The 11,537-nt window shown below is 51.5% G+C and overlaps 1 protein-coding gene across 2 annotated transcripts in view; it reads left to right on the plus strand.

Annotated features, from left to right (window-relative positions):
- The window catches only part of smg9 (SMG9 nonsense mediated mRNA decay factor), a 64,420-nt gene extending 54,453 nt beyond the window's left edge, over positions 1-9,967 (plus strand). For both annotated transcript variants that reach the window (XM_038813368.1, XM_038813367.1), the window contains exons 13-14: positions 2,681-2,825; positions 8,511-9,967. In XM_038813368.1, coding sequence (XP_038669296.1) covers positions 2,681-2,825; positions 8,511-8,589 — 224 coding nt within the window. In that variant the 3' untranslated portion in view covers positions 8,590-9,967. The remainder of the gene's footprint in view (positions 1-2,680; positions 2,826-8,510) is intronic.
- Positions 9,968-11,537: the final 1,570 nt, after the last annotated feature.

The following is an 11,537-nucleotide window of genomic DNA, read 5'->3' on the forward strand; positions in this document are numbered from 1 at the left end:
AGTTTAGTCCTATGCTCTCTGAAGTTTAGAAGACTGTGAGGAGCTCTAATTGAGGGATATAAGATGCTCAAGGGGGTCGACAGATTAGACGAAGAGTGGATGTTTGTCGGGCATTCTAGAACAAAAGGACACAGTTTCAGGATAAGGGGTGGCAGATTTAAAACAGAAATGTGGAGGAGTTACTTCACTCAAAGGGTCGCGATAAAGATTATTATTATATCTATTATCTGTGGAATTCTCTACCCCAGAGTGCGGGAGACGCCGGAACACTGAACAAATTTAAGGAGGATTTAGATGGATTTTTAATGAGCAGCTGGATGAAGGATTATGGAGAGCGGGCGGGAAGATGGAGATTTTTTTTAAAAATTTAGATTACCCAATTATTTTTTCCAATTAAGGGGCAATTTAGTGTGGCCAATCCACCTACTCTGCACATCTTTGAGTTGTGGGGGCGAAACCCACGCAGACACGGGGAGAATGTGCAAACTCCACACGGACAGTGATCCAGAGTCGGGATTCGAACCTGGGACCTCGGCGCCGTGAGGCAGCTGTGCTAACCACTAGGCCACTGTGCTGCCCTGGGAAGGTGGAGATGAGACCCAGAGGAGATCAGCCATGATTGCAGTGAATGGCAGAGTGGACTCAAGGCTGAATTGCCGACATGTGCTCCCAGTTCGTCTGAAGTTGCAGGTTATGGAGAGAAAAGCTGGAGGTTTTTGTGAGGCCGTGTCTTGAATTCAGCTTTGGTCTCCATATTAAGAAAAGGTACACATGCATTGGCGGCATGGTACAGTGAGGCTTCACTCAGTTGATCCCTCGGATGAGGGGCTTGTCCTGTGATGAGAGGCTGAGTAAAATTAAACGTGTAAAATTCAGACAAGGCCGGACTGCAGGAGATCCTGCAGGAGGGGCTGGTTTAGCTCACTGGGCTAAATCGTTGCTTTTAAAGCAGGCCAGCAGCACGGTTTGATTTCCGTACCAGCCTCCCCGGACAGGAGCCGGAAAGTGGCGACTAGGGGCTTTTCACAGTAACTTCATTGAAGCCTACTTGTGATAAGCGATTTTCATTTTTCAGATCCCACAGCAACATGAAGGCATGGGAAAGTTTTTGTTTTCCACCCAGAGTGTGGTTCAAGCCCTAGGACAAACTTCCTGAGAGGATGGTGTGGTCGAGGTTTAATTCAAATGGAAATTGGATCGCTATCTGAAAATAAGTGGCGTGCAGGATTTTCAGGGACAAGGCAGGGGAGTGGCACTAGGTAGGATGCTCTTTCAGAGAACCAGTGAAGGGCCGAATGGCCTCCTTCAGCACTGTAAAGATTCTGTGATATTTGGTAGGAGAGCAGGGGGCCGTGGGCGAGGTGGGGAGGGCGGGAGAATTCTCTCTGGTGTCCTGGGTCAATATTTATCCCTCAACAACATCACAAAAAAAAATTTTTTTAATCAATTCATTCCTGGGCCAGCATTTGTTGCCCGTCCCTAATTGCCCCTTGAACTGAGGACTCGCTTGGCCATTTCAAAGGGCAGTTAAGAGTCACCCACATTTCTGTCTGTCTGGAGGCACAGGTTGTCAGCTCGGGTAAGGATGGCAGATTTCCTTCCCTAAAGGACATTAGTGAACCAAATCTGTTTTTAAGACAATCGACAATGATTTTGTGGTCATTTTCATTCCGGTTTTTTAAAATTGAATTCAAATCTCACCATCTGCCCTGATGGGATTTGAACCCAGGCCCACAGGGCATTACCCTGGGTCTCTGGATTACCAGCAACAAACCACTAAGTCATCAACTCCCTGAAATGGGTCGTTATCGCATTGCTGTTTGTGAGATCTTGATGTGTTCAAATTGGCTGTCATTTTACCCTACATTCCAACAACAACCTCACTTCACAAGAAAGAACATCATTGGGTGAGAGGCCTTTGCGATGTTGAGTAAAACACTTTTATCATCTGTCGTCATGACAGTTCTGCTGTATGCTCTCTCTCTCTCTCTGCCTCATTCTATCTCTCTCTCTCTGCCTCTCTCTCTCTCTGCCTCATTCTATCTCTCTCTCTCTGCCTCTCTCTCTCTCTGCCTTTCTCTCTCCCTGCCTCTCTCTCTCCCTGCCTCTCTCTCTCTGCCTCTCTCTCTCTGCCTCTCTCTCTCTCTGCATCTCTCTCTCTCTGCCTCTCTCTCTCTCTGCCTCTCTCTCTCTCTGCCTCTCTCTCTCTCTGCCTCTCTCTCTCTCTGCCTCTCTCTCTCTGCCTCTCTCTCTCTGCCTCTCTCTCTCTGCCCTCTCTCTCTCTGCCTCTCTCTCTCTGCCTCTCTCTCTCTGCCTCTCTCTCTCTCTGCCTCTCTCTCTCTCTGCCTCTCTCTCTGTCTCTGCCTCTCTCTCTCTGTCTCTGCCTCTCTCTCTCTGTCTCTGCCTCTGTCTCTCTGTCTGTCTCTCTCTCTCTCTCTCTCTGTCTCTGTCTCTCCATCTGTCTGTCTCTCTCTCTCTCTCTCTGTGTCTCTGTCTGTCTCTCTCGCTCTCTCTCTGTCTCTGTGTATGTCTCTCTCTGTCTCCGTGTATGTCTCTCTCTCTCTTCTCGCTCACTCTCTCTCTCTGTTTATGTCTCTCTCTCTCTCTCTCTCTCTCTCTCTCTCTCTCTCTCTCTCTCTCTCTGTCTCTTCTAACGGCCTGGTTTATTCTCCTCCCACAGGAGCCGGAGGGATGTCCCTGTTCTCGCTGCTACCGGGTTACAAGGGGCACCCCAGCTTCCAGTCGCTGGTTGGCAAGCTCCGGAGCCAGATCCTGTCCATGTCCCGACCTCAGCTCTCGCATACCATCCTCACCGAGAAAAACTGGTAAGAGCAGGCTCCGGGGGCCACATGTAAACCAGGGTACAGAAACCCATCAACAAGTTTAAAGAAAGAGGTCAACTACTTAAACACTAAAAGCGTTGAGGGGGTTTGGGGAATGCGCTGAGAGTGCGGCATTGAGATAGAGGGTCGGGCAGAGCAGGCTTGATGGGCCACGTGACCTACTCCTGCACCTTTGTTCTATGTTTCCGGTCTTGGGTCCATATTCTCTAGACCTGTGGTGGGCAACCTGCAGCCCAAGCGCCACATGTGGCCCAGCTGTGTTCTGAACACGGCCCACGAGACATTTTGTTGACCGCTGCTCCCACGCGGGGTTGCCATATTCCGCTGATTTTCGTCGGTAGTTTTTTTCAACCCGGTGTGACTGAAGTGATTTGCATGTAAAACCAGGGACAGTGAAGTGAAGTATGAGCTGATTGCTCACAACATTGACCGTGAGAGCCGTGTTCACATTGACCGTGAGAGCCGTGTTCACATTGACCGTGAGAGCCGTGTTCACATTGACCGTGAGAGCCGTGTTCACATTGACCGTGAGAGCCGTGTTCACATTGACCGCGAGAGCCGTGTTCACATTGACCGTGAGAGCCGTGTTCACATTGACCGTGAGATCCGTGTTGACATTGACCGTGAGATCCGTGTTGACATTGACCGTGAGATCCGTGTTCACATTGACCGTGAGAGCCGTGTTCACATTGACCGTGAGAGCCGTGTTCACATTGACCGTGAGAGCCGTGTTCACATTGACCGTGAGAGCCGTGTTCACATTGACCGTGAGAGCCGTGTTGACATTGACCGTGAGAGCCGTGTTGACATTGACCGTGAGAGCCGTGTTCACATTGACCGTGAGAGCCGTGTTCACATTGACCGTGAGAGCCGTGTTCACATTGACCGTGAGAGCCGTGTTCACATTGACCGTGAGAGCCGTGTTCACATTGACCGTGAGAGCCGTGTTCACATTGACCGTGAGAGCCGTGTTCACATTGACCGTGAGAGCCGTGTTCACATTGACCGTGAGAGCCGTGTTCACATTGACCGTGAGAGCCGTGTTCACATTGACCGTGAGAGCCGTGTTCACATTGACCGTGAGAGCCGTGTTCACATTGACCGTGAGAGCCGTGTTCACATTGACCGTGAGAGCCGTGTTCACATTGACCGTGAGAGCCGTGTTCACATTGACCGTGAGAGCCGTGTTCACATTGACCGTGAGAGCCGTGTTCACATTGACCGTGAGAGCCGTGTTCACATTGACCGTGAGAGCCGTGTTCACATTGACCGTGAGAGCCGTGTTCACATTGACCGTGAGAGCCGTGTTCACATTGACCGTGAGAGCCGTGTTCTCAACATTGACTGAGAGACGTGTTCTCAACATTGACTGAGAGACGTGGTCATAACATTTTTTGAAAATAATATTTTATTCAAGCCATTTTCATATAAACAAGCAAAATCAGAACAACCAAACAACATTGTAAACAACCCAAACCCACTCCTTCCCTGATACCAACCCCTCCTCAACTCCCGCCTCCCCCATTTCCACCCCGCGATCCCAACCCCCACTGACTCCTCAAACCTCCTTTAAAAAAAAAATCAATAAAAGGCTCCCACTTCTGGGTGAACCCATCCACCGACTCCCTCAAGGTGAACTGAACCTTCTCCAGCCTCAGGAATTTTGCCAGGTCGCTCACCCACACTCCCGCTTTCAACGACTCCGAGTCCCTCCACCCGAGCAAGTTCCGGCTCTGGGCTAGGAGGGAGGCAAAGGCCAAAACATCGGCCCCTCTCACCCGCTGGAAGTTCTGACACCCTGGATATCGCCACCTCTCGACTCGGGACCACCTTCATTACCAACACCTCGGACATTACCTCCGTGAACCCTTGCCAGAACCCATTAAGCCTTGGTAATGCCCAGAACATGGGGATGTGATTCTCAGGCGCCCACCACCCACACCTTTCCTCTACCCCCTCACAAAACCTAATCATCCTTGCTCCCGTCACATACGCCCAATGTATTGCTTTAACCTCACACAAGACATTTACCCTCCGCAAGGCCACATCTCGGCCTCCACATCCCCTACCAGCTCCTCCTCCTACTTGTGCTTCATGCCCCACCAGGGCCCACTCCCAGTCCACCAACTCCCTGTCGACATCGGACACCTCCCCTATTTCGTCCCTCAACAGCACCTTGTCCTGCAACCCCATGGGCGGCAGCCCAGGAAAACACGGCACCTCTCTCCTCACAAGGTTCCAGACCTGCAGGTACCTAAAGCTATTCCCCCTGGGCAACTCATACTCTTCCTCTAGGTCCTACAACATCGCAAATTTTCCTCCTATGAACAGATCTCCAAATCGCTCAATCCTCGCCTACCGCCACCCCAAAAACCTTGCATTTAACCCCACATCGGCCCCTCCCCGACAGCCCATTTCCAAACCATATTTGCCGCCCAGTAGTGGTTCTTCACATTCAGCAGCGCAAGCCGCCCCCACCCGCCCTGCTGCAGAAAACACTCAGACTCATATAACCATCTATAAAATGCCTCAAACGCACCATTCACCCCATCTGGGTCTATCATCACCTTACCCTTGTCATCCCTCAGTCTGCCAATCTCCCTAACTGCCTCTTGCTTCCTCAACTGATGGGCCAGCATCCTGCTCTCCTTCTCCCCATACTCATATATACTGCCCCTCTGGCCCTCTATAACTGCCCCACCGTCTTCCCCATGGACATCAGCCCAAACTCCATCTGGAGCTTCTGCCTTTCCTTCAGCAGCCCTGCCTCCGGTGTTTCCGAGTACCTCCTGTCACCCTCAAAATTTCATTCACCATCTACCCCAGCTCTGTTATCTCCCTATGCGCCCGAATTGAAGTGAACTCCCCCCTAACCACAGCGTTGAGTGCCTCTCACAGCGTGGTGGCCGTGACTTCCCCCGTGTCGTTTAGCTCCATGTAACCCCGAATGGCAGCCCGCACCCACTGACACATCTCATCCACCAACAACCCCACATCCAGTCTCCACCGTGGGCGCTGCCCCCCCCCCCCCGCCCCCCCCCCGCCGCGCACAAATCCATCCAGTGCGGCGCGTGGTGAGAAACCCCTCATCGACCACCCCCGCGCCTGCAACGCCTTACCTAGCACCATAAAAATCACACCCAGTGCACGTGAGAGAAGTGTGAAAACTCTTTCACCCTCGGCCTCCCAAACCTTCACAGGTCCCGTCTCTCCCCCCACACATGCTCCATAAACCCCTTCAGCTCTTTCACCACCGCTGACACCCCCAACCACTTAGGTCTCGGTTTTATAACCATATTAAAATCCCTCCCATAATCAACCGGTGCGAGTCCAAGTCAGCAATCTTCTGGCCACAATGCTCCCCACTTTAAACGCCACCCACTTATTAAGCAACTCCGCCACCAACTTCATATCCAGCCCCGAATGAAATACCTGCGCCACCCAACTCTTCCTCAACCACATCTGGTCTTCAAATATGTATCCTGCAAAAAAGCCATGTCTGCCTTCAGGCTCCTCAGGTGCATGAACACATGTGACCGTTTGACCGGCCCATTCAGCCTTCTCACATTCTCACAGACTACTTCAGAATTCAACGTCCTCACACTCCTCCCAGTCCATTGTCCCTCACAAACTCCATCGCCTCCTCTGGCGTGCCAAAATAATACTCTTGCTTCTGGAAAGTCACCCACAGGCGGACCGAATGCAATACCCCAAACTTCACCCCCTTTTTTAAAGAGGGTGGCCTCGACCCGGTTGAACCTGGCCTTCTTCGCCTGTTCTGTTCCCAGGTCCTGGTACACCTGCAGCTCGTTCCCTTTCCAAGTACATTTCCTCTTCTGCCTCACCCATGGATGAATCTTCTCTTAATCCAGAAAGCAGTGCAGCAGTGCAACTGCACCATCATCGCCCTCGGCGGTTCACCCGCCTGTGGCCTCCTCAACAGCGCACAGTGCGCTCGGTCGACCTCCAGGGGCCAGTCAAAGGCCGCCTCCCCTTTCATTGTCTCCAGCACCTTTGTCACGTACACAGCTGCCTCCGCACCTTCAATCATCCTAACAAATTGAGGTTTTGCCTTCTGGAGCGATTCTCCAGATCCTCCAACTCAGCCTCTTCCCACCTCAGCCTCTTCCCACCTCCGCCTCTTCCCACCTCCGCCACCAAAGAGGCCAACTGCTCCTCGTGCTCCCCACCATCATCTCCACTTTCTGGATCGACTGGCTCTGGGACTTCAGCCTCTGTTCCACTCACTCGATCCCCGACTTAATCAGTTCCACCACCAAATATACAACTGCTTACTCCATGGCTGAGTGGCCAATGGTGAGTGTTGCATGGGTCACGGAGTGCGGGAGAGTGAGAGATTGGTGACGGGAAGTCATGTGATGGACCTCGAGCCAGAGTTGCCAACGCCTGAAGCTGACCTCCGTTCCCCACGTTACGCAGAAAGTTATGATGAATTGTCAGTATTGGCCATCAGTCTCCTGTCTTCATCAGTTCCAAAATGGGATTTACGGTTTGCAGCTGGTGGTGTCAACTCCCTCCGGCCAGCAGTGGTCAGAAAAGGATTGCTATAGCAACACGAAAACTGAGGAGATTTATTAAAATCTTATTTTTCTCTCTGCTCAGAGACTGGTCCCAAGGGGAGTAGGGTGAATCAAATGCTGGAATGCTGCACTGTCAGAGGGTCAGTACTGAGGGAGTGCTGCACTGTCAGAGGGTCAGTACTGAGGGAGCACTGCACTGTCAGAGGGTCAGTACTGAGGGAGCGCCGCACTGTCAGAGGGTCAGTACTGAGGGAGTGCTGCACTGTCAGAGGGTCAGTACTGAGGGAGTGCTGCACTGTCAGAGGGTCAGCACTGAGGGAGTGCTGCACTGTCAGAGGGTCAGTACTGAGGGAGTGCTGCACTGTCAGAGGGTCAGTACTGAGGGAGTGCTGCACTGTCGGAGGATCAGTACTGAGGGAGTGCTGCACTGTCAGAGGGTCAGTACTGAGGGAGTGCTGCACTGTCAGAGGGTCAGTGCTGAGGGAGTGCTGCACTGTCAGAGCGTCAGTACTGAGGGAGTGCTGCACTGTCAGAGGGTCAGTACTGAGGGAGTGCTGCACTGTCAGAGGGTCAGTACTGAGGGAGTGCTGCACTGTCAGAGGGTCAGTACTGAGGGAGTGCTGCACTGTCAGAGGGTCAGTACTGAGGGAGTGCTGCACTGTCAGAGGGTCAGTACTGAGGGAGTGCTGCATTGTCGGTGGGTCAGTACTGAGGGGGTGCTGCACTGTCAGAGGGTCAGTACTGAGGGAGTGCTGCACTGTCAGAGGGTCAGTACCTGGGGAGTGCTGCACTGTCAAGAGATGCTTCCTTCAGGGTAGAATGTCTGTCTGTCGACCTGTCTGTCCACTCGATGGGTACAAATGAACCAACAGCCTGTATTTTGAAGAGAATGGGAACAGTTCCTCCGATGTTTTTGGGACAATATTCTCCTCCACTCAGATCATTTAAAGTAGAACGATGCTCTGGTTAATCATTGATATTTTACTGTGCAAAAGATGGCTCCTGCTGATTTGTCCATTATTGCAGTGATCATACGTCAGCAGTTGTGATCTTGCATTGGAGCACTCTGAGGTTATAAAAGGTGCAACATAAATATAAGCTCTTTTTCTCCTCTCCCTACCCTCAGGTTCCATTATGCCGCTCGGATCTGGGATGGAGTCAAGAAGTCTTCAGCACTCTCTGAATACAGTCGCCTGTTGTCTTAACCCACCCTCATGCGCGGAGGCCATTGCTCAGGTGCTCACGGACCTTCGGGGGAAAACAGGAAGGGATGGAGATGGATTATCTCCTGACCCTCCTCCCCACTCCTCGATCGGGGATCCCTCCAGAAATCCCAGCATAATGTGCAAAGCTCTTACCTGGTGCCAACCTCCCAATCGGTGCCGCTCCTGGAATCTATGCCCTCGTCGGTGTCTGTTCCTGTCGGCGTGTCAAGTGTTTTCCCAGAAGATGACAGTGCAGCTGACTCTCGGAGAGGTCACTGGCTTATCCTTACGACTTTCGACTGGACGCGTTCTCCCTGGGCTCCATTCCCAAGCCGGACCCACCTTCTCGACATGTTGCAGTGGATGGTGCGGGGGAGGAGATTGGTTGGAGGGGGGAGTGTGTAAGGTGGTAGGCAGCGGCCTCGTTTTGGAATGTGCAGCTTGGCCGCTCTGAGCATCATGGTGGCCTGTGCTGGCGTCTCTGGAGTTCTTGTGCTTGAGACGTCTTAAGTGGCTTGCACCCTCAAATGCAAAGTCGTCCCATTTTCAACCTGCATTGCTTGATCGCCGCAAGGCTCTGCAAAGGATGCCACCAGTAAAGCAAGTGATTTCCGCTCTCCTGCAAACCTCCCCTCTTCCCCCCACCGCCGATTTTCACCCACTCTCTCAGCTAAAACTCCCACCGCGTTGCACAGGCAGCTCTGGTCCAACCTTCATCGTTTTCGAGGCCAGTTCTTTGAGTCAGGGGTGGGGCGATGAAGTTATAGTCAGTGTGGACGTGAGGAGGCTATTGAGCTCCTCCTGCCTGCTCCTCATCTGGACCCGGAACCCTTATTACCCTGACCCAGCGCTAATCTCCCTTTTGAATTTCCAATTATGCTTCTTTTCAGAGGATGGCGGGGAGAGTGTCTGGGTTTTCTCTCCCCTTTGTGCGAGGAAGCCTTTCCTGACATCATCCCCTGAACAGCTTGGCTCCGATCTTAAGTTTCTGCCCCTGAACTCTTCCCCACCAGAGGAAGCTGTTTTTCTCTATCGTCCCTCTTGAATCCTTTAATGATCTTTGAATTCAGAGAGAAGGGTTTGTGGGGAAAGACGCGGAGAGGGAGAAGAGCAAAGCTCCCAGAACCTCCATCTCGCTCTTCGCCGCTATATCGATGCAGCACTACTGCTGATCCAGGACCAAATGATCTCTATCAAAACCCTTTGGACAGGTCCGCACACTGCTATAGGTGGGTGTTAATATTTTTGGTGTCCGATTGTATTAAAACTGTGTGGTTTCGAAGGTGTGCAAGTGTTTTTGTGTCAGCGCGGGTGAAAGCTCTACTGATTTTGTGTCATTGCAATGTTGGTCATCAATAAAGTTGTAGTTTCAGTTGATCATTCGAAGTTACGGTTTATCTTTTTGTGTGCGTGTGTGCGTGTGTATGTAAAGGTGTGTGAGAGAGTAAGGGTGTGTGTTATACCAGCCTGCACAGGTGCATGGTCATCCAGCCCCACCCATCCCAGAAACAGAGCACAAGTGAGTCTATATAAAAATACCCCAAATCTTTGGCCCTTGGCTATCTAATAATTACAGTCACCAGGTTTGTAAGTTTAAACAATTACTGTTTATTTATAACAAAGTATAATGAAATACACAGCACATACAGTTAGTTAAGTATTAACAATTACCTTACTGCTACTGTAACTTGCCTCCCCACCCTCCATGCACAGAAAGACTAACATGGGGCGGGGGGGAGATGCAAAATAAAGAGAACAGAGTCTTTGCTTCAGATGATGGGTGCTTGCAGGCTTTCTCCACAGTAAGATTGAGAATCACAGTCCTTGTTTTGCAGATTGTACTCTCGATTTTCCTGGTGAGACTCCCTGTTTCATATACCCACAGTGCTGTCAGGGAGGGAGTTCCAGGAGTCTGACCTAGCCACAGTGAAGGAACAGTCGATGTATTTCCAAGTCAGGATGGTGAGTGACAGGGCGGCACGGTGGCGCAGTAGTTAGCACTACTGCCTCACGGCGCTGAGGACCCGGGTTCGATCCTGGCCCCGGGTCACTGTCCGTGCAGAGTTTGCATGCACATTCTCCCCGTGTTTGCGTGGGTCTCACCCCCATAACCCAAAAGATGTGAAGGCAAGGTGGATTGGCCACACTAAATTGCCCCTTAATTGGAAAAGAAAATTTTAATTTACAGAAGGATGGTGAGTGACTTGGAGGAGAACCGCCAGGTGGTGATGTTCCCAGGTACCTGCTGCCCTTGTCTTTGTAGATGGTAGTGGTCATGGGTTTGGAACTTGCTGCCCAAGGAGCCTTGATGAGTTCCTGCCTCATGGCTGCCAATGTGCGCTGGTGGTGGAGGGAGTGAATGTTTGTGGAAGGGGGAGCCATCAAGGGGGTCTACTGTGTCCTGGATGGTGTTGAGCTTCTTGAGTGTGGGAGCTGCAGTCATAGAACATAGAACAGTACGGCCCTCAATGTTGTGCTGAGCAATGATCACCCTACTCAAACCCACGTAGTACCTTATACCCGTAACACCCTATACCAGGCTTTGGGGAGTCAGGAGCTGAGTTATTCATTGTAGGATTCCCAGCCTCTGACCTGCTCTGGTAGCCACAGTATTAATGTGGCTAGTCCATTTCAGTTTCTGGTCAATGGTAATCCCTAGGATGTTGATTGTGGAGGATTCAGTGATGGTAATGCCATTGAATGTCACGGGGCGATGGTTAGAGTCTGTCTTATTGGAGATGGTCATGGATGGCGGTGCAAGTGTTACTTAACACTGGAGAGCCCGAGTGTGGATATTGTCCAGGTCTTGCTGCATCTCTGAGCTCCTCCAATTGTAGCCTCTTGAGCATCTTTGACACGCCTGCCCCCCATTCCCATCACTACCGTTGGCAGCCATGCCTTCAGCTGCCTGGGGTCCTAAGCTATGGAATTCCACCCTGAACATCTCC

This window comes from Scyliorhinus canicula, chromosome 12, assembly GCF_902713615.1.
Source record: "Scyliorhinus canicula chromosome 12, sScyCan1.1, whole genome shotgun sequence".
Lineage (NCBI taxonomy): Eukaryota > Metazoa > Chordata > Chondrichthyes > Carcharhiniformes > Scyliorhinidae > Scyliorhinus > Scyliorhinus canicula.